A 20925-nucleotide genomic window follows, 5' to 3' on the forward strand; every position below is an offset into this window, starting at 1 on the left:
AAGAAAATCAACCCCTTTATTATGGGAAGGGAAAGGAAGAAGAGATGAAAGACAATTGACAGTCTCTATACCACAGTGCCTCTGAAGATGTGCTGCCACCTCTAACGAGTGTATAAGACAAATGCCTATACATACCAATATATACAGGTTAAGTATCCCTTTTGTGAAATGCTTCAGACCAGAAGTGTTTCAGATTTTTAATTTTTTTGAAATTTGGAATATTTGCATTATATTTACCATCTGAGCATCTCGAATCCAAAAATCCATAATCTGAAATGCTTCAATGAGCATTTCCTTTAAGCATGACCTTTGAGATTCATGTTGATGCTCAAACTGTTTCAGATTTTGAAGCATTTCAAATTTCAGATTTTTGGATTAGGGATGCTCAGTGTGTATATAATATCCATTCCCAGTTTCAATTTATTGTCCTACATATATTATTCGTTCATCTTAAATTATTTCTGGTAAAAAGCACAGAATAAGAAGATAAATAATTTTTGATCCAAGTATAAGCATACCATTTCAAACACAATGAAATGAATTTTGGATAACTGTTCTGAATTTTCCTAGGTATCCAACTAAATAAGCATTTATCCAGTCAACAAATTTGAGGGCCCACTATATGTCAGATATGTGTCAGGCATTCAAAATACAACAAAGTACAAGACCTACATATTCCCAGTCCTCTAGAAATCTATAATCTATCAAGAGGAAGATAAAAGAAGCAGCTGGAATAAAGAATGACAAGTCCTATAACAAATGCTATTTCCTAATATTCTAGGACGGAACAAGGCAAAGCCATAGAGTGTTGCGACAAACAGGAAAGCATGTGTAGCCATCTAAAGGGGCAGGTGGCCGGGTGCAGTGGCTCACGCCTGTAATCCCAGCACTTTGGGAGCCCAAGGCAGGCAGATCCCTTGAGGTCAGGAGTTTGAGACCATCCTGGCCAACATGGTAAAACCCTGTCTCTACTAAAAATAAAAAAAAAGCCAGGCGTAGTGGCAGGAGCCTGTATCCCAACTACTCAGCTGTATAATGTTCAACTGGCTATAATGTAGTGAATGGCAGAAAATGAGGCTAATGGGACAGGCAGGAGCCAGATAATGAACAGTCTGATAAGCCATGTTGTTCATCTTAAAAACAATGAGTCATTGAATAGTTTAAGCAAAGCATTGACATAATCAGATCTGTACTTCAGAAAGATTACTCTGGCTGCAAAAAGGAAGCAAGAAGTCCATTTAAAAACTGTACTACTAATCCAGGTGAAAGATGATAGTAGCTAAACTGGCAGAGGAGATAGGATAGGTAGACTAACTGAGGTAACTAGAAGGTAGAACTGACAGGACTTGATGACTAAAGGAATGCTAGAGAGAAAAAAGGGAAAAGTTAAGGATAACTCTCATGATTCATCAGGCTTGGGAAACTGAGTGTACGATGAAGAGACATGTGAAGACAGTCAGGGTTAGGTGATGGAAAAGATGAGTTTAATTTTAGTCACTGAATTAGAGGTGCATGTGGGATACAACATCCCAGTGAAACAGCCCAATAGGTTTTTGGAAGTCAGAAGACAAGAATTACTGAAACAAAATAGAATCACTGAGCAATGCTGAGGGCCTAGTTGAGGTTAAAAACAAGTGACAATGGGTCCTATCCACAGAAGTGTGCAATTTCTGTTACTATCACTCAACAAATTAGAGAAAACCCTAAATTCCCTCAGGGTTAAGGTTTTGCTACACAGAGGAGATACAGTACAGCAGTAAGCAAAACAAAGCTTATTCCTTCCCTTACTCTAGTAGAATAAACAACATCAAGAGGTAGTAAGTACTATTAAGAAAAATAAAGTGGGGTAAGGATGTTATTTTGGATAGGGAGGTCAGAGGAGCCCTCTTTGAAAAAGACATCTGAGTACAGACCTGACTGAAATGAGGGAGAATACTTTGCCCTTGAACAACACAGGTTTGAACTGTGCGGGTCCACTTACACGCAAATTTTCTTGCGCCTCTGCCATCCCTGAGACACTAAGACCAACTTCGCCTTCTCAGCATTTAAGCCTACCCAATGTTTAAGATGAGGAGGATGAAGACCTTTATGAAGATCCACTTAATGAACAGAAAATTTTCTCTTCCTTATGATTTTCTTAGTAACATTTTCTTTTCTCTAGCTTCCTTTGTTAGAATACAGTATAGAATAAATATAACATATAAAATATGTTTTAATTGACGTTTATGTTATCAATAAGGTTTGCAGTCAGCAGTAGGCTATTAGTAGTTAAATTTGGGGGGAGTCTAAAGTTATAGGCAGATTTTCAACTGTGTGGAAGGTTGGTGCCCCTAACTCCCACATTGTTCAAGGGCCAAATGTACTATACAAACATCTGGAAGAAAGTATTCTTAGCAGAAGAAAGAGAAGTGCAAAGGCCCTAAAGTGAAAACACACTGGTAATACTCAAAGGACAGCAAGGAAACCAGTGTTAAATGGGAAAGGGTAGGAAATGAGGTCAGAAGTAGCACAGGATACTCTGGGCCATCACAAGGGCCTTGAAATTTGTCTCAAGTGTGATAGGAAGCCACTGGAGACTTATGAGTAGGAAAAGGGGAGAAATATTATCTGATCAGAAAGCAGTTGAAGTTATTTATATAATAGTAGGGTTTGGGAGAGACAGGAAAACTTGAGCTAGTTATTAAAGTCTTGATAATGAGGGATGACTGGGAGATGGGTAGGTGAGAACAGTGAGAGACAGAGGGTGGCACAGCTAAGCAGAATAGGTCTGAAAGAAGCTAGCACTAGTGGATTACATTTATGCCTAGTGTTCCATTATTGGAACGCTAAGCATGTGGGAGTTATTTATATCTTACTGCTCAAGGTCATCGCCAAGGTCTGATTGCAAAAATTAAAAAAATTGCAACTGCATGCATAAATAAGCTAACAGGACACATGATAAATAAGACAAAATCCTTGGAGAATCTCTCAAGAGGTTTTCATTTTAGTCATGATGAATGAAACTAAAATGACTATAAATGTCTTTATTTAATTAGAATTATGTGGCCTGAGTGTAAATATATTTATTTGCTATGGTTAAAGTAGCATGTTTCAATCATAATTATAAATCATCACAAGGTTAGGAGCTTTTATGACTCTTAAACTTTTCATGCCAAAATAGCACATAAATTTTTGGCAGGAGCTTCATGATCTTCTAATTTGGTAGTGTTCTCCGAGGAGTTGGAATGCTATTATATACAACATATAGAAAGTCACAGTACTGTAGTTCCAATTATTTGGAACATCTTCATATGAAAGTGATTTTTTTGTAATTTTACATAAGACATCATTCTTAATTTAGAATCTCAATATTCTAAAATGCATATTTATTTCCAGACTGTTGTGTAAGTCCTAGAATATGCCCCATCTTGAATTTGCTTGGCCCTGCTTGCACACTCACCAACCCCACTATCACCTCTCACCTCACCTCTGGCTTCAGCCACTTGTCTTGCAGCCCCAGAAAAGATTCACACAGTTTCTGCAGTTATAAATCTTCCCAGAAAAGAGAGACAAACCACCATTCCTGTTCATAGCTCCAACAGGACGAATTAAAGCTCTGTCTTCCCAGCAGCTCCTCAAAGAGGCCAGGAAACACAACTAAGAAGTGTGGAAAAGTGAAATATCCCAGGAGTAGACATTAACCAGTAAGAAACGAGACACAGAAAGAAGCCAATGGATATACTGCTTGTCCTTACTCCCCCAACCATGAGTTGTTCTGAGGCACAAGTGGTTTCGTGTGGCCTCCGGGGAAAATTCCTACAAAAGCAAGCAACCAGTTCTATTTTCTCAGTAATACACCACCTTACATAGTTGGTTCTCATTATTCATGGTAGTTATGTTCTACAGTCACTGTGAACACTGAATTAGTGAATAATGACCCATTGCTCCTAGGTAAAATACAGAATTAGGTTCCCGCAAGCCTCTGGTGACATTTTGGTCAATGGATTACAATCTTGTTTCATGTGTGTTTCTGTTTAGAGAGGCTTTTTCAAATATATTGTTGACTTGTTAACACTGAACTTACAGACTACTGCAGTATTCACAGTACTTCCGCTGGTACCCAAACAAAACCAATCTAACCCATGTATGGCACATGACAGCCTTCTTGTATTTAGGAACACTAAATAGCACTTTAACAATACAGCTGGGCTATTTTAAACACTGAAAGCACCAACAAAAAGCACAAAGGTATGACAAATGTGGCTCTAAACAGAATATAAAAAGGACAATTATTTGCAGTACAAGAGCTGAAACAAGGCAGAGTATCACCTCGTTCAACCTCAGTTGGGAAAGTGCAACACAAAACTCAAATTTTTTCATCCCTGAGCACATGTCTGCAAACGACCACAAAAGCACCATGAGTACTGATTTTGGGGTTAGAAACACATTTTATGAAGTAGGCAAATTCACAAAAAATGGAATCCAGGAATAATGAAGACTGACTGTATTTGTTTTCTCTTATTGTCTCACTTACTTTCCCTTTCCTCTTATTCTTTCTTCTCTAAAAATGTACTCTTCTCCGTAACCTCCATAAAAATATTAGCCCATGAACTTCACCCAAGGCTCTGTTTTCCAGGGAATGCAGGCTAAAACACAAATCTTAGTTCAACATGTTCAATATGTTTGCTGCTTAAATAAAAAACTAATATTTTTTTCTCATTGGCAAATATATACCTACTTTATTTCCTAATACACATTTTCTCACGAGATAGTGGCAGTGTGCGTGTGTGTGGTTTTTTGTTTTTTGGTTTTTTTTTGTTTTTTGAGACAGAGTCTCACTCTGTTGCCCAGGCTGGGGTGCAGTGGCACCATCTCGGCTCACTGCAAGCTCCATCTCCGGGGTTCACGCCATTCTCCCGCCTCAGCCTCCAGAGTAGCTGGGACTACAGGGGCCCACCACCACGCCTGGCTAATTTTTGTATTTTTAGTAGAGATGGGGTTTCATCGTGTTAGCCAGGATGGTCTCGATCTCCTGACCTCATGATCCGCCCACCTTGGCCTCCCAAAGTGCTGGGATTACAGGCATGAGCCACTGCGCCCAGCCGTGTATTTCCCTACTTGATGATTAAACTTTAAAAAAAAATCAGCTGGGTTTAAAAAAAAAATCAGTGGCTCACGCCTGTAATCCCAGCACTTTCGGAGGCCAAGGCAGGCAGATCACCTGAGGTCAAGAGTTCGAGACTGGCCTGACCAACATGGAGAAACCCCATCTCTGCTAAAAATACAAAATTAGCCAGGCGTGGTGGCACATGCCTGTAATCCCAGCTACTCGGGAGATGGAGTAGCAAATTTTTTGCTTGGTTGAAAAGTAACTAAAGCACTTTAAGGAGGCCCCAAACACCTATTATTCATATTTTCAAGTAATTTAATTTGATATAGAAAATAATAAATCTTAGAAAAACTAAAAATATTCATGGTCCATGAAGATTCACATTTTATTGAAGAAATAGTTTAAAGGTCGAAAAGGGAATGGAACAAAATGAAATTTTTTATTCAAAAGTACAACAAATTTATTAAGCACTTAGATATATATTTAATAATAATAATGGAGAATATCACAACTAGGTATAACAATTTTAAGGTCTTTAATAGGGTAAAAATATATAACAATATACTTCTAAGATCAATGGAAAAGTATGAAAGGCCTGAAAAAAGATGTAATAATTTTGTGTAAGATGTAAGTGGCACTTCAAATCAGTAGAGGGTAGGATTGGCATTAATTGGAAATTTTGGAAAAGATACATGAAACCAAATGGCAAGATATATTAAAAATAAGTATAAAAAGCTACTAATAATACCAAAGACAGCTAGAAGAAAATACAGGTGGATATTTTTATTAATCAGAAGTGGAAAAAAAATCTTTCTAAATATAAGCAGCAGAGAAATATGAAGGAAAAAGTCCATAGATCTGAATACATAATATTTAAGCCAGTAAAGAAGAAATTTCTGAAGTAAAAATACGAAGAAAACATTTTCAAAATGAGGAGCAAAATATTAAGATCTCTGAGATATATATATACACACACACACAGGAATTTTAGGTTGTTCCTCAATTTTTTTCTTATTATAAATTACTTTTAGATATAACTAAATTATTTTTAGTTATATCTTTATGTAGATTGAAATAATTTCATTAGAGTTCGTTCCTCTACAGAGTTCATTCAGTATGTGTGTGTGTGTATATATATATATATATACATACACACTGAGCTCTTACAAATAAGTTAGAAAAGATCATCACAAAAGAAAAGCAGGTAAATAATATAATCAATATAGATAAAAAAATCACAAAGAAAAAATGGCAAAGCTGGGAATGGAAAAGAATGTTTGATACTACTAGTAACCAAATAAATACAAATTGAAATAACACATTTGTTACCTATAAACTGGCAACAATATGAACCCTACTATCTGGCAGTTCAACCACTAACAAATGTTAACTATCATACAATTTGGGTTCAGCACAGTGGTCCCCAACCTTTTTGGCACCAGGGACCAGTTTCTTGGAAGACAATGTTTCCATGGATGGGGTTTGGGGTGGTGTGGGGTGATGGTCTCAGGATGAAACTGTTCCACCTCAGATCACCAGGCATTAGATTCCCGTAAGTAATGCAACCCAGATCCCTCACATGCGTAGTTTAGGGTTCACGCTCCTATGAGAATCTATGTCCCTGCTGATCTGACAGGAGGCGGAGCTCAGGCAGTAATCCTTGCTCACCTGCAGCTCACCTCCTGCTATGCAGCCCAGCTCCTAACAGGCTGTGGACCAGTACAGGGGTTGCGGACCCTTGGTTCAGAGGATACATTGGTCCTTTTTCAGAACACCATGTGGTAATGAGTACTGAAAGTCTTTAAAATGCTACATAACCTTTGACCAGCTATTCTGCATTTAGGAACGAACTCTAATGAAATTATTTCAATCTACATAAAGATATAACTAAAAATAATTTAGTATATCTAAAAGTAATTTGTAATAAGAAAAAATTGAGGAACAACCTAAAATTCCAAAAACAAAGAATTTTCTAAATTTAGAAAATTTAATGTCCAGGTAAAATGTTGATATTGCATTTGATTTTAAAAAGTGGTGTTGGGGTGGGTGGGCGGGGTTGGGTTTGGGGGGGTGTGTGTGGGTGTGTGTGTATGTGTGTAAAATATATCCCTAATTGCCAGGCACTGTTCTAAGCATTTAAAAAAATAAATTCCTTATAATAGCCCAAAATAAGTTAGGTATTATTATTAGCTCCATCTTTTATTGTTTTGTAATGTTTAAGAAAAGTTGAAAAACACACATGCAGTAAACATATACCCATACACATTAATTAAAAAGACTCAAAGGGACTTTACAAAATAATAGTAGTGGTTATCTACAAATTAATATATAATTTTTATTTTCATTTGAATGTTTAAGTCTTCAATAAAAACATGTATGACGCTGTTATAAGGAGACTTGTTAGTAAAATTAAAATATATGGAAAATCAATTCACTTGTATTATTCATATACAGAAATTTTCCTCAGGTTAGAATAGAAACTTGAAGAGAATAATTCAACTGCTTTTTCCTAAGACTGTGGCCAACAGGTGACAAAACTTGCAATGGGTAACTGACTACCTAATACTTTGACTGGATGTATGTCACCCAATTTTGCCACCTTTCCAATACACACCAACTGTATGTGCTTGCTTAGATCCTAAGTAATAAAAAGCAACTTAAATCTTTATCATATTATTTACACAAACATGTACAAAATATTTTGAGTCTATCACTTATTAGAGATTTGACTTCTACAAATCATTTAACCTTTGAGCCTTGGTTTTCTCACCAATAAAAAGGGAAATAATATCTTCCTCAAAAGGCCACAAACAAAATGTCTTTGCTCATGATACTAGTTCAATAACTAATTTTTTTAAAACTATTTAGCAAATTTCAGTGAGTTACACAGCTCTTACTTACCGACAGGATAATTCTCCATCCATAGCATCATGCTCATCTGTACTGGTATATGTTAATCTTCCTCCTACAACTGTCCCAACTAAGTATACCAGCCATGCAAGACATCCTAATATAGAGAAAGAAAGAAAAAATTTAAGACATATTCATAGAAACGTAGCTTATTTTGGGGGAAATTCCAAAATTAGCACAATGATCTGTTCTTCCAAACAAGTGATAAATTATTGTGAACTCAGTTCTTGATAGAAAGCAGATGGGTTTTAAGTTTATCAAGGCAGTAGAACAGTGAAAATGGCATAGAATTTAGAGCCAAATAAAACTAATTTGAATCCCAGCTCTACTAATTTGCTATGTGATCTTGCATAAGTTACTTATCTCTTTTAAGTCTTAGGGTTTTCATTTGTAAAATGGAAAAAACAATGTCTACCGTGAAGACATGATTGAAAATAAATTTGAGTACAAAACACTAAACTGTCTAGGACCAGATCTGTTATTCAGTCAGGACGTACTCTTATGATCCAAGGACCAGCATCTTTTCTGAATGGTCAATGTCATGATAATACCAGTGTGATCATTTTAAATATTTCCCCTGCTTGGAACATAATAGATAGTAATAAATTTATTCCTTCTGTATTTTTATGCATGATGTACTAAAAAATCCAGATTTCACATTGTTTGACGGTAGAATTAACTTCATAGCTGATAGTAGTAGAGGATTAAATAGCTTTAAAGCAGCGGCATAAATGGCAACATCTACAGTTTTCAGAAATCTTACTTTGGGGGGCAGCTGAAATTGACTAATTTAGAAATGGAGGTATTTATTCAATGATTTTTGCTTAAGGTATATTATTTTACATCTCTGGATTCATTGATCTAGGTGATCCTTCAGTACTTTTGAGACCTTTATAGACAATTAACAACATAAAATTATCTTGCTAAAAACAAATTTTATGCTATTCTTGGAGACTGATTTTTCAAAGATGAGAGGGCTATTTCATAAAACTGAAATTAATTGTTTCTGATTAAGAAACCTTTTCAAGTAAAAATGTTTTTTTAAAAGGTATGGAATTGAATAATGAAGAAAAGAGGCTATCTGCTTGTTAGAAGACTCAGAAAGGATAAATAAAAGTTAGAAAAAGAACAAATTCTTTCTGTTTTCCCATGGATACTAGCAGTCACTATTATACTACAATTACTCAACAATTCTTTTATAATTTTTGGAGAGACATATCAACCTATTAGGGTGACAAGAGTCCTGTAAATTAGAAATCTAACGTGGCAAGTATTCACATCCTTTATTCTCTCACAAAACGACAACAAATCAGAACTGACCGATTATGCAGCCTTATACATTAGGAATGTGAAATAGATTAAGTAGGAGAATAAGAACACTAATTTGATCAAGTAATCCATTGAAAAACAGACTCAAGTTTCATGACATACAATTCATGAAAAAGGTAACAGAACAAAAACTTCATGTAGGAAGCTGAAAGTATCCAGAAAGTTACCTTATGAATTTCAGTGTTTTAGGGTCAATATAAAAGTCTATCACAGAAGCTCTACCCTGATGACCCTGCTTTCTCTGTAGGCTCTATCAAGTGGTAGCTGCTTTTTCTTCCACTTCTCATGTATCTTGGGCCTTGAATATGGAGTAGGTGATCTTCATGTTCCTCATTTCTACTTAACATTTTCTCTTTCTTCATTATGAAAGCATTCACCTTTACATCTTACATCACCAACAACACTAACAAATATCCCTTCTTATTGCAATTATCTACTCTCCTGCAGATTATTTCCCCCTGTTTTTTGCAAGTATTGGTTCTTGGCTGTCACTCTTTCCAACAACACTTATATCATAATCACTAGTGATTTCAATATCTACAAAGATGAATCTTACAACTCCACCAATCCTTTGTTCTACCGGGAATCTTCAATCCATGAGCCTATCACTTTTTGAACAGCTTCACTGAAATATAATTCACATACCATACAAGTAACCCACTTAAAGTACATAATTCAATGTGTTTTCATAAATTAACAGGGTTATGCAAGCATCACCACAATCCAATTTTAGAACATTTTCATACTAGCTGTCATTCTGCATCCTACCCTCATGCCCCTAGCCGCTAAGCAACCACTAAGCTACTTTAAGTCTCATTAGGTTTTTCGCATTCTGGGCAATTCATATAAACGGAATCACAGAATAAGTGGGTGTTGTGACTGTCTCCTTTCACTCAGCATAATGTTTTCAAGGATCACCCATGTTTTAGCACGTATCGATACTTATTTTTCTTTATAGCTGAATAACATTCCATTGTTTGTATAGATCTTATTTATTTTTATTAATACATCATATTTGTTCATACTTGTGGGGTACCTGTGATACTTTGTTACATGCAAAGAATGTGTAATGATCACGTCAGGGTATTTGGCGTATCTATTGCCTCGAGTATTCACCATTTCTGTGTTGAGAACAATTCAAATCCTGCCTTCTAGCTGTTTTGAAATATGGAATACATTGTTAACTATAGTTACCCTGCTCTATCAAACATTAGAACTTATACCTTTTATCTAACTGTATGTTTGTACTCATTAACCAACCTCTCTTCATCCTGCCCCACTCCCCAGCCCACCCACACACCATTCTCAGCTTCTCCTATCTATCATTCTATCCTTTACCTCAATGAAATGAATTTTTTAGGTCCCACATATGTATGCGAACACATGGTATTTGTCTTTCTGTGCCAGGCTTATTTCACTTAACCTCCAGTTCCATCTATGTTGCTGCAAATGACATGATTTCATTCTTTCTTATGGCCTAATGGTGTTCTACTATGTATATATACCACATTATTTTATCCATCCATCAATGGGAATGTAGGTTGATTCCATATCTTTGCTATTGTGAACAGTGCTGCAATAGACATGGAAGTACAGGTATTCTTTTAACATACTGAACTCTTTCCCTTTGGATAAATGGCCAGTATTGGGATTGCTGGACCATATGGTAGTTCTACTTTTCATTTTTGAGAAATCTCCCTATTTTCCATAATGGCTGTTTTAATTTACATTCCCACCACCAGTGTGTAAGAGTTCCCTTTTATCCACATCTTTGCCAGCTTCTGTTATTTTTTCTGTTTAATAATAATCATTCTGACTGGAGTAAGATGGCATCTCACTGTGGTTTTGATTTGCATTTCCCTGATAATTAGTGATGTGTTGAGTATTTCTTCATATACCTGTTGGCCATCTGTATGTTCTCCTTTTGAGAAATATCTATTCATGTCATTTGACTGTCATTTATTTGAATTATTTGTTTTTTTGTTTTTGTTTTTTACTGTTATTTGTGATCCTTGCATATTCTATTCCTCCCTGGTCAGACAGTTTGCAAATACTTTCTCCCATTCAACAGGGTCTCTTCACTCTGTTGACTGTTTCCTTTGCTGTGAAGGGGCTTTTTAGCTTAATATAATCCCATTTGTCTATTTTTATCTTTGTTGCCTGTGCTTTTGAGGTCTTAGCCATAAAATATTTGTGTAGATCAATGTCCTGAAGTGTCTCCCCATGTTTTCTTCTAGTAGTTTTATAGTTTCAGGTCTTAAGTCTAATCCATCTAGATTTCATTTTTGTATACGGTAAGAGACAGAAGTCCAGTTTCATTCTTCTGCATCTGGATATACAATTTTCCCAGCACCATTTTATTAAAGAGGGTATCCTTTCCCCAATGTATGTTCTTGACACCTTTGTCCAAAACCAATTGGCTGTAAATGTATGATTTATGGGTTTTCTATTCTGTTCCATTGGTCTATGTGTCTGTTTTTATACCAATACCATGCTATTTTGGTTACTATGGATATATCACATTTCATTTACCCATTCAGTTGATGGATGCTTGGATTGTTTCCATCTTTTGACTATTATAAATAACGCTGCTATGAACATTTGTATACAAGATTTTATGTGGATATATGTTTTCATTTCTCTTGAGTATACCTAGAAGTGAAATTGCTGAGTTACATGGCACCTCTACTTTTCACATTTTGAGGAACTGCCAAAATGTTTTCAAAAGCAGCTGCGCCATTTTACATTCCCACCAGCAATGTATGAAGATTAAATTTATCCAAATCTTTGCCAACACTTGTAGTTGTCTTCTTTATTATACCCATCCTAGTTGGTGTGAGGAGGTATTTCATTATAATTTTGATATGCCTTTCCTTAATAACTAAGGATGTTGAGCATCCTTTCATGTGTTTAGCGGTCATTTGTGTGTCCTCTTTGGAGAAATGTCTATTCAAATCCATTGACCATTTTTAAGGGTTGTCTTTTTCATTACTGGGTTGTAATAATTATTTATGTATTCTAGATGCTAATCTCTTATCAGTCATATGACTTGCAAATATTTTCTCCCATTCTGTGGGCTGTACTTTCTTGATGGCATGCTTTGATGCACAAAATTTGCAACTCTGTTGTATCTAATTTGTCTAATTAGATAAATTTTGGTATATCTAATTTGTCTTCTGTTGTCTGCTTCAGGTATCATATCTAAGAAATAGTTGCCCAACCCAAAGTCACTTCAGATTTACTCGGTCACCCAGGCTGGAGGGTAGTGATGAAATCATAGCTCACTGCAACCTCTAACTCCCAGACACAAGTAATCCTCCTGAACGGCTGGGATTACAGGCCCACACCAACATACCTACCTAATTTTAAAACATATTTTGTAGAGATGAGGTCTCACTATGTTGACCAGGCTGTTCCTGAACATCCTGGGCTCAAGTGATCCTCCCACCTTGGCCTCCCAAAGTGCTGGGATTACAGGCATAAGCCACCACACCCAGGTCCTATATGTCTACCTTTATGCTGGTACAAAACGGTCTTGATTACTGTTGTTTTGTAGTAAATTCTGAAATAAAAAAAAATGAGTCTTCCAATTTCATTATTTTACAAGATTATCTTGGCTATTTTGGGTCCCATGGATTTCCATATGAACTTTAGGACCAGTTTGTCAATCCCTGCAAAAAAACCCATGGGATTTTAACGTGGATTGCACTGGATTTGGAGATCAATTTGAAGAGTACTGTCATCTTAACAATATTAAGTCTTCTGATCCATGACCATGAGAAGTCTTTCTGTTTATTTATATCTTTTAATTTCTTTCAACACTGTTACAGTGTCAGTATATAATTCTTACACTTCTTTTTAAAATTTATGCCTAAGTATTTGATCCTTTTTGATACTACTGTAAATGGACTTCCTTTCTTCCTTTCATATTCAATTGCTGATTGTTAAAAAATAGACATACCATTGATTTTATTTATTGATCCCGCATCCTGCAAGTTTGCTGATCTCTTTTATTAGTTTTTGGGAATCTGCCATTTTTTCACTCCTCTTACACTCTTCACATATTCTCTAGCCTATGTACCTAGCTTTAATTCTATGATCAGTCATTATCATCTCTGCCTTGCATTTACATTTAGCTCCTCTTTTGTTATGATATACTCATCTTACAAAACCGTAACTGTTTATGTCCAATACACCACTACTCTTTGCCAGTACTCACACAGTTTAATACAACTGCGGAAAGATACAACTATGCTGATCAGTCTTATTTGATGTCACCTTCTCAGGCCTTACCAAGATATCCTGTCAATTTTCAATACTTAGCATGTCTTCAAATTTCCTTTTTTTTTTTTTTTATTATACTTTAGGTTTTAGGGTACATGTGCACAATGTGCAGGTTTGTTACATATGTATCCATGTGCCATGTTGATTTCCTGCACCCATTAACTCATCATTTAGCAATAGGTATATCTCCTAATGCTGTCCCTCCCCCCTCCCCCAACCCCACAACAGTCCCCGGAGCAAATTTCAATACTTAGTCTGTCTTCAAATACTCATCAACAATTCCTTCCATATATGTATATGCCATCAAGAGGTAGAGTTTATTCTTCCAATCTTTGGAAATTTGTAACTGCTTTGACCAATAGAATTTGGTGAAAGTGACACCATCCTAGTACTGTGCCTAACCTTTACAGGAACTGGCAAATTCCTCCAGTCTCTCAGAAAATGTTCACTCTGGGGAAGCCTGCCACCATTTAAGAAGACCATATACCCTGAGACCATTATACTATTAGGAGGCCCAAACTAGCCACCTGGAGAGATTGAACGGAGAGAGAAATGCCCAACTAGATAGAGTGTATACACTCTAAGGATTCCAGCCCACACACCAGACGGGTGAGTAAAGAAGCATTCAGGCAACTGCAGCCCCAGCTGTCATCTGATTACAATGACTGAAAGACCCTTAAAGAGAGCCATCTGAGACTTATCAACCCCCAGCACACTGAGAGATAATAACACAATTGTTATCTGATAAGCCATTAAGTTCTGGTAATAGATAATACAACGCCCCCCAGCATTTCCTATCTTCTTTCCTTGCTTCATTATTTTAAATCTTAGCACTTAACATTTTCTAACATATTTTACGTATTTATCTTGTATGTTACCTGTGTATTCCAACAGAATGTAAACTGCATGAAAGCAGGCATTTTTGTCTGTTTTGTTCTCTATTGTATTTCCAGAACCTAAAACAACGCTGGGTATATTGTACATTATCAACAGATATGGGTTACTGAATTAAGAAATCGTTATATAGAAAACATGGCACGAAAAAGGAAAGAAAAGGTTAACATTACCAATTTAATAAATGTATTAAAATGTAGACCCATTATTAATAATGAATGGTAATAATAATATTTCTATTGCTTAAATAAAAGCAACTTAACCAATAATACTCAATATAAGATATGATATATTGATCCTCATTATTTACAGATTCCTTATTTGTGAATTTACCTACTTGATAAAATTTATTTATAATCCCAAAATCAATACTCGCAGTCGTCTGCTGATGTGCAAAGTGGTGAAAATCTGTAGTTGTCCAGTACACGTTTCAAGCTCAGAGCAAACAAAGTGAAACTCTACCTTCTTGTTTCAGCTTCATAAATGTAAACAAGTATGCTTTTAATGGTCTATCTCCTGCCACATTTTTGTGTTTTTTGTTAGTGACTTCACTGTTTAAGATGATCTAAGTATAATGCTGAGGTGCTATGCAGTGTTCCTAAAGAAAAAAAGCTTGTTATGTGTCTTATATAGAAAACACATGTTAGATAAGCTTTGTTCCGGTATGAAAAATAGTGCTTCTGGCTATGAGTTCAGTGTCAATAAATCGACAATATATATTGAATAAGGTGTCTTTCTACAGAAACATACGTAAAAAAAAAAGGTTATGTGTTGGTTAGCTGATGAAAATGTTGTGGTCAGAGGCCCACAGCAGCAATGGTTCGGTACTTGCTAATTTATTGTTCACAGCGACTTTATATAACGTAACTACCAAACAATAACAATTAGTAGTATTTCTCAGAATTTTACAGAGGTCGCTATTAACAGACTATGCTCCGATTGTGTGTAGGATATGTTATACACTTCATGTAATGGATGTGAATCTGAAACATTGCAAGCATGACTTTTGGTGAATGCATATGTAATATTTTACCTCTCTATAGGAGTCACTCTTTTTAAAATCTCCTATTGTAAATTATTTCTCAAAATGAAAAACACTGAAATGTAAATAATTATCTTCCTGTTATGTTTTATCAATTTAGATTTTTAGATACTGGGTTTTTTTTTGAGACGGAGTCTCGCTCTGTCACCCAGGCTGGAGTGCAGTGGCGCGATCTCAGCTCACTGCAAGCTCCGCCTCCCGGGTTCACGCCATTCTCCTGCCTCAGCCTCTCCGAGTAGCTGGGACTACAGGCGCCCACCACCACGCCCGGCTAATTTTTTTTTTTGTATTTTTAGTAGAGACGGGGTTTCACTGTGGTCTCGCTCTCCTGACCTCGTGATCCGCCCGCCTCGGCCTCCCAAAGTGCTGGGATTACAAGCGTGAGCCACCGTGCCCGGCCGATACTGGTTTCTTAAAACAAGCTTTATTACTAATAAAAATGATAGCAAACATTTATATAGTAGTTACTCTGCACTAGGCACTGTTCTAAACACTGTATCTATATTCATTTAATGTTACAAGTCCCTATTTAAAAGTGCAGAGCCGTGACTGAAATCTAGGCAACGAATTTCCAAAAGTTCATTCTCAAACTATTATACTTCCTCTCAAGATTGGTAAAAGGGAATGCTCCAGCAATACAGTTGTCAATTAGCTAGACAGACCTTCATGATCCAACAGTATCTTATAATGCAACAATCTCTTAAGCGTTTAACACATTATGAGTCCTAACCCTGAACTGTTCTTTAGCTGTCTCCTGAGTCTAAATCACAGATGAGACTGCATATGCTTTCGGGATCATTACCAAGGAGACATTTCACACTTTTTCGATTCCCAAAACAAGACCCATAAAATCAATACTGGTTGATATAGCTGAATTTAAAATAAGCAAGCTTAATTTTTTGGGCTTACCAATAATGTAAACACAGAAATACCTGCCTATTAGCCCTTGATAAAACATGCCTACCTGAAAACAGACAAAGACTTCACCGTGCATGTAATTTTTTATATTTCTCTACTGGAAGATAAATATTTGTTTTAAAAAAAGGGAAGCAGTACCATTTAGCTAATAAGAACACAGCCTAGGTTCAAATCCTGCCTCTAGTACTTATTTACACTAGCTACTTAGTCTTACAAGGATAATAATACCTGGCCCATAGAGTTGTGACAAGCACCAACTGGTATTTTGCATGTAAAGTATATGAGTTAGTGCTATAAGTGCTCAGTAAATGTTGGCTAGTGTAACTATTATTAAATTGTCATCCCCTTTTTAACATGGTTCTGTACCATACCTACAAAAAAACATAAGACATAACAATATGTAACATTCATGTTCTTTCTGTGCCTTACTTCAAATGCTGCTCAAGAAAATGAAGTCACACAATAAGAATTTTTAAGTTCTTTCCTCTCTACCAAAGAGGCTTATTACAATTAAAGCTAGTTACGACTAGCCATATACACTTTCTAATGCTGTTAGTAAAACAAACACCCTCCAAACAAGAAAAAAAAAAAATTCCAAGTAAAAGACATTTCAGAAAAACATCTGCTGTAAGTATCTACTTTGTATCATGTTCTGTGGTAGGGATATAACAAAATACACAAATGTATGGGAAAGGGTGGGGCAGGGTAGAGAGAGACTCCATGCTCAGGGAACTAAGCCTGGTGAGAGACAGGTAAGATAGAGGAAAAAATCAGTAATTTTTGCAGTGCAGTATGATGAGCACCATTGTTTAAAAACAGAATGACTAAAGCATCTAAATATAAAATGTGAATTTCTCAAAATTTAAATTTGTACTAATTTCTGTGACCTTGGAATTAAACTTATTAGATCAAAGAATGCTATGCAAAGATAGCATGTGATTAATTATGAGCATTTTCTTCTAAAATTACAGTAAATTTTGAAAGGAAGTTTACTTAGAGAAAAATAGAGTACATATTTACTCTGTTTTAGAAAGCAATGGTTTCTATTGTATGAGAAATGAAAAGCAGATATTTCTTAAACCTTAAAAATCGAGCAAGTACTGAATGAGTTAGAATTAATGTTAGAGATGAACAGTGAAATATAAAGACATTATTATTGGCTGGTTGCAGTGGCTCACGCCTGTAATCCCAGCACTTTGGGAGGCCGAGACAGGCACATCACTTCAGGTCATGGGCTCAAGACCAGCCTGGCCAACATGGAAAAACCCTGTCTCTACCAAAAAATATCAAACTTAGCTGGGAGTGGTGGCATGTGCCTGTAATCTCAGCTACTCAGGAGGCTGAGGTGGGAGAATAGCTTGAACCTGGGAGGCAAAGGTTGCAGTGAGCCGAGATTGCACCACTGCACTCTAGCCTAGGTGACAGTGAGACCCTGTCTTAAAAAAAAAGACGCTATTATTAAGCTGTCAAATATAATTTTGATATTTAGATGAAAGAGAAACAGTATTTCTCATAAACGTTAAACTATTTCCTAACCCTGAACAATTTTAGACTCACAGTGTCCGCAACAGGAAATGTTAAGAAGTTACTTTCGGAAATTAGCGACTAACAAAGAAAAATACTATATGGTCTCACTCATATGCAGAATCTTAAAAAAGGTAGAAGACATAGGAACAGAGTGTAAAATGGTGGTTACTAGAGGTAAGGAAAGGGAGGAAATTAGAAATTAGGTCAAATGGTACAAACTTGCAGTTGTACAGGAGGACAAAGTCTACCAATGTACAGCATGAGACCATAGTTAGTAATACTTTATTTGCTAAAAGATTAGATTTTAAGTGCTCTTACCACACAAATTTTAAAAATGGTAACTATGGAAGGTGATAGGATAATTTGGCTGACTGTAGTAGTCATTTCACTACGTATTTATCAAAACATCATGCTGTACACCTTAAATATATACAAAAAATGTTATTTTGGTAACATAATTACATTCACAAAATTTAAAGAACCATGTAAATACACATATCTAAATTGCATTTACAGAAAAAAATCTGCTACATCAGTTTCATATCTATAAATTTTTTTAAATCTCATTTTATAATAATACTAAATTTCCATTATAATTTTCCATTTTTCTATTTATCCTGAAATGTTCAGGGTGCTTGTTTTAGCAGCTGTTCAAACATAGAACATTTTTTCCTTAACAAAATAATTATTGCTGTAATAATCTGTAATTATGGTTTATAACTGCAATAATCCCAAAGAAATCAGTCATTACCATAGATCACAAGTAAACGTTAACTACTGTTAATGACCTATTTCTTAGGGATTATTGTTTTCGTAAACCATGACCATATCACCACAAATACAGAAGAGCAAGACAATATAATACAAATGAGATCATAATATAATAATAAACTTATTTTGTAACATTAAAAGCCATTAAGCATCTAAATTAAAGCACACGTAACAAGAGCATATAATTTTCTTTGTTCAACACTAACTGAAGTGTTTACACACACAAAAAAACTGAATACTACTACACACAGGGTATGCAAACTAGGGCCATGTTAGGCATTTTTCATAATATAAAATGATCATTTTGAGCAGACTACAAATCTCTCTAAAAGGGCAGACAGATTCTTTCCCACTGACCTTCTGACCAATACTATTAAAAATTTTCTAAGTACTAGGCATTATATTAGACTCCGAAATGTTATTTTACTAAAACTGCATAGTGTATCCAACTATAAAAACTCCTTTGGTTTATATTAACAAAGAATGATGTCTGGCATTTTATTCAAGAGACAGTTCTATGTAATACCACTAAATTATTACATTTCAACTAACTGATTCATATATTTTAAACATTCATATCTTCATTCAATATCCTTTTGAAGGAAAATAGTCTTTTCCAACTGAATCTTTTTACATTTTAATGTAATAATTGATATATATGAAAACATACATGTAATGCATATGAAGTGTAACAAAACAAACACCTACCCAATAGAACAATCAATGCATTAGCAATACTGTCACACCTACCTCCATACCATTCCCGAGCTTGTCCCCTTACCTTCCACCCTATAAGTAACCATGATTCAATATTTAATGCTTATTGTTCTTTTGATTTTTTAAAGTTTCCTCACATATACATATATTCCTAAACACTACACTCCAAGTCTCATTTGTTTGGAGACTTTATTACATTTCACGCTGTATGTAGCTTCCTGAGAGTTGCTTTTCATTAAACATCTTATCTCCGACACTCATTAGGTATAGTTCATTCATTTTTTTGTTATAATATTGTATAATTACACTATGATCTATTTATTCATCTTCATATTGATGAGCATCTGAGCTGTTTCCACTTTTTGACATTATAAACAATAATGCTATGAACATTATTGTACATCTCGTGTATAGATTTTCTAGAGCAGCAGTCCCCTACCTTTTTGGTACCAGGGACAGGTTTCATGGAATACGATTTTTCCACGGACTGGGGAGGAAGGGGAGGTGATGGTTTTGGGATGAAACTGTTCCACCTTGGGTCATCAGGCAGTATACACATTAGATTCTCAAAAGGAGTGTGCAACTTAGATCCCTCACATGCGCAGTTCACAATAGGGTTCACGCTTCTATGACAGAATCTAATGCCGCTGCTGATCTGACAGGAGGTGGGGCTCAGGCAGTAATGCTTGTTCACCTGCCGCTCACCTCCTGCTGTGCAACCCAGTTCCTGGCAAGCCATGAACCAGTACCACTTCATGGCCTGGGGTTTGGGGACCCCTGCTCTAGAGGACACATGTAAGGGTGCAAGGGTCAGGTCAATGGGTATTCAAATGTTCTGCTTTACAAGACTACACCAAATTCATTTCTATTCCATTTCCAAATGATTCCGAATACTTTATACTCCCACCAGAAATATATAAGAATTCCTTTTGACTCACATTTTTCTGTAAGATTTCTTACGATTTTATTCCCAGTAGACAGGAAAATATATTTCATGTGGTCTATTTCTTTTAGTGGTAATGAAGTTGGGTTTTTTGAATATATGCATCATTTACGTTTTTCTGCCAGATGCCTATTTGCTATTGATCATTTTCCTAAAGAACTATTTTACTGATTTGTAAGAATTCTTCCCATATTCTTCTAGATGGTGATTCTTGCTTAGTGTGTGTTGCAAATATCTTCTAAATTCTTCTCTTTTTTAAGTCAATTTTAGTATTTTTTCTAGAAATTTATTCATTTCCTCATTTATTGACCTCTGGAAATAGCAAGAATGATTTTACCTTTTAAATCTTTGCTGTATCCATTATTAAATTTCCTCCATTTGTTCCTAATAGTATATATTTGTGAATTCTTTCTTCCTAATCACAAGAGGTTTGTTACTCTTGTCTTTTTAAAGATCTAACTTCTGATTTTTTAATTCTACTGAATCTTTATTTTTTAGTTC

General features: G+C 35.6%; 1 protein-coding gene across 1 annotated transcript in view; it reads right to left on the reverse strand.

Moving 5' to 3' along the window:
• RANBP17 (RAN binding protein 17) overlaps positions 1-20925 on the reverse strand; it is a 431538-nt gene that overhangs the window by 330235 nt on the left and 80378 nt on the right. Inside the window, exon 13 of the mRNA XM_003273231.3 lies at positions 7991-8096. Within this exon, the coding sequence (XP_003273279.1) occupies positions 7991-8096 (106 nt within the window). The remainder of the gene's footprint in view (positions 1-7990; positions 8097-20925) is intronic.

This window comes from Nomascus leucogenys, chromosome 2, assembly GCF_006542625.1.
Source record: "Nomascus leucogenys isolate Asia chromosome 2, Asia_NLE_v1, whole genome shotgun sequence".
In the NCBI taxonomy this organism is placed as follows: domain Eukaryota; kingdom Metazoa; phylum Chordata; class Mammalia; order Primates; family Hylobatidae; genus Nomascus; species Nomascus leucogenys.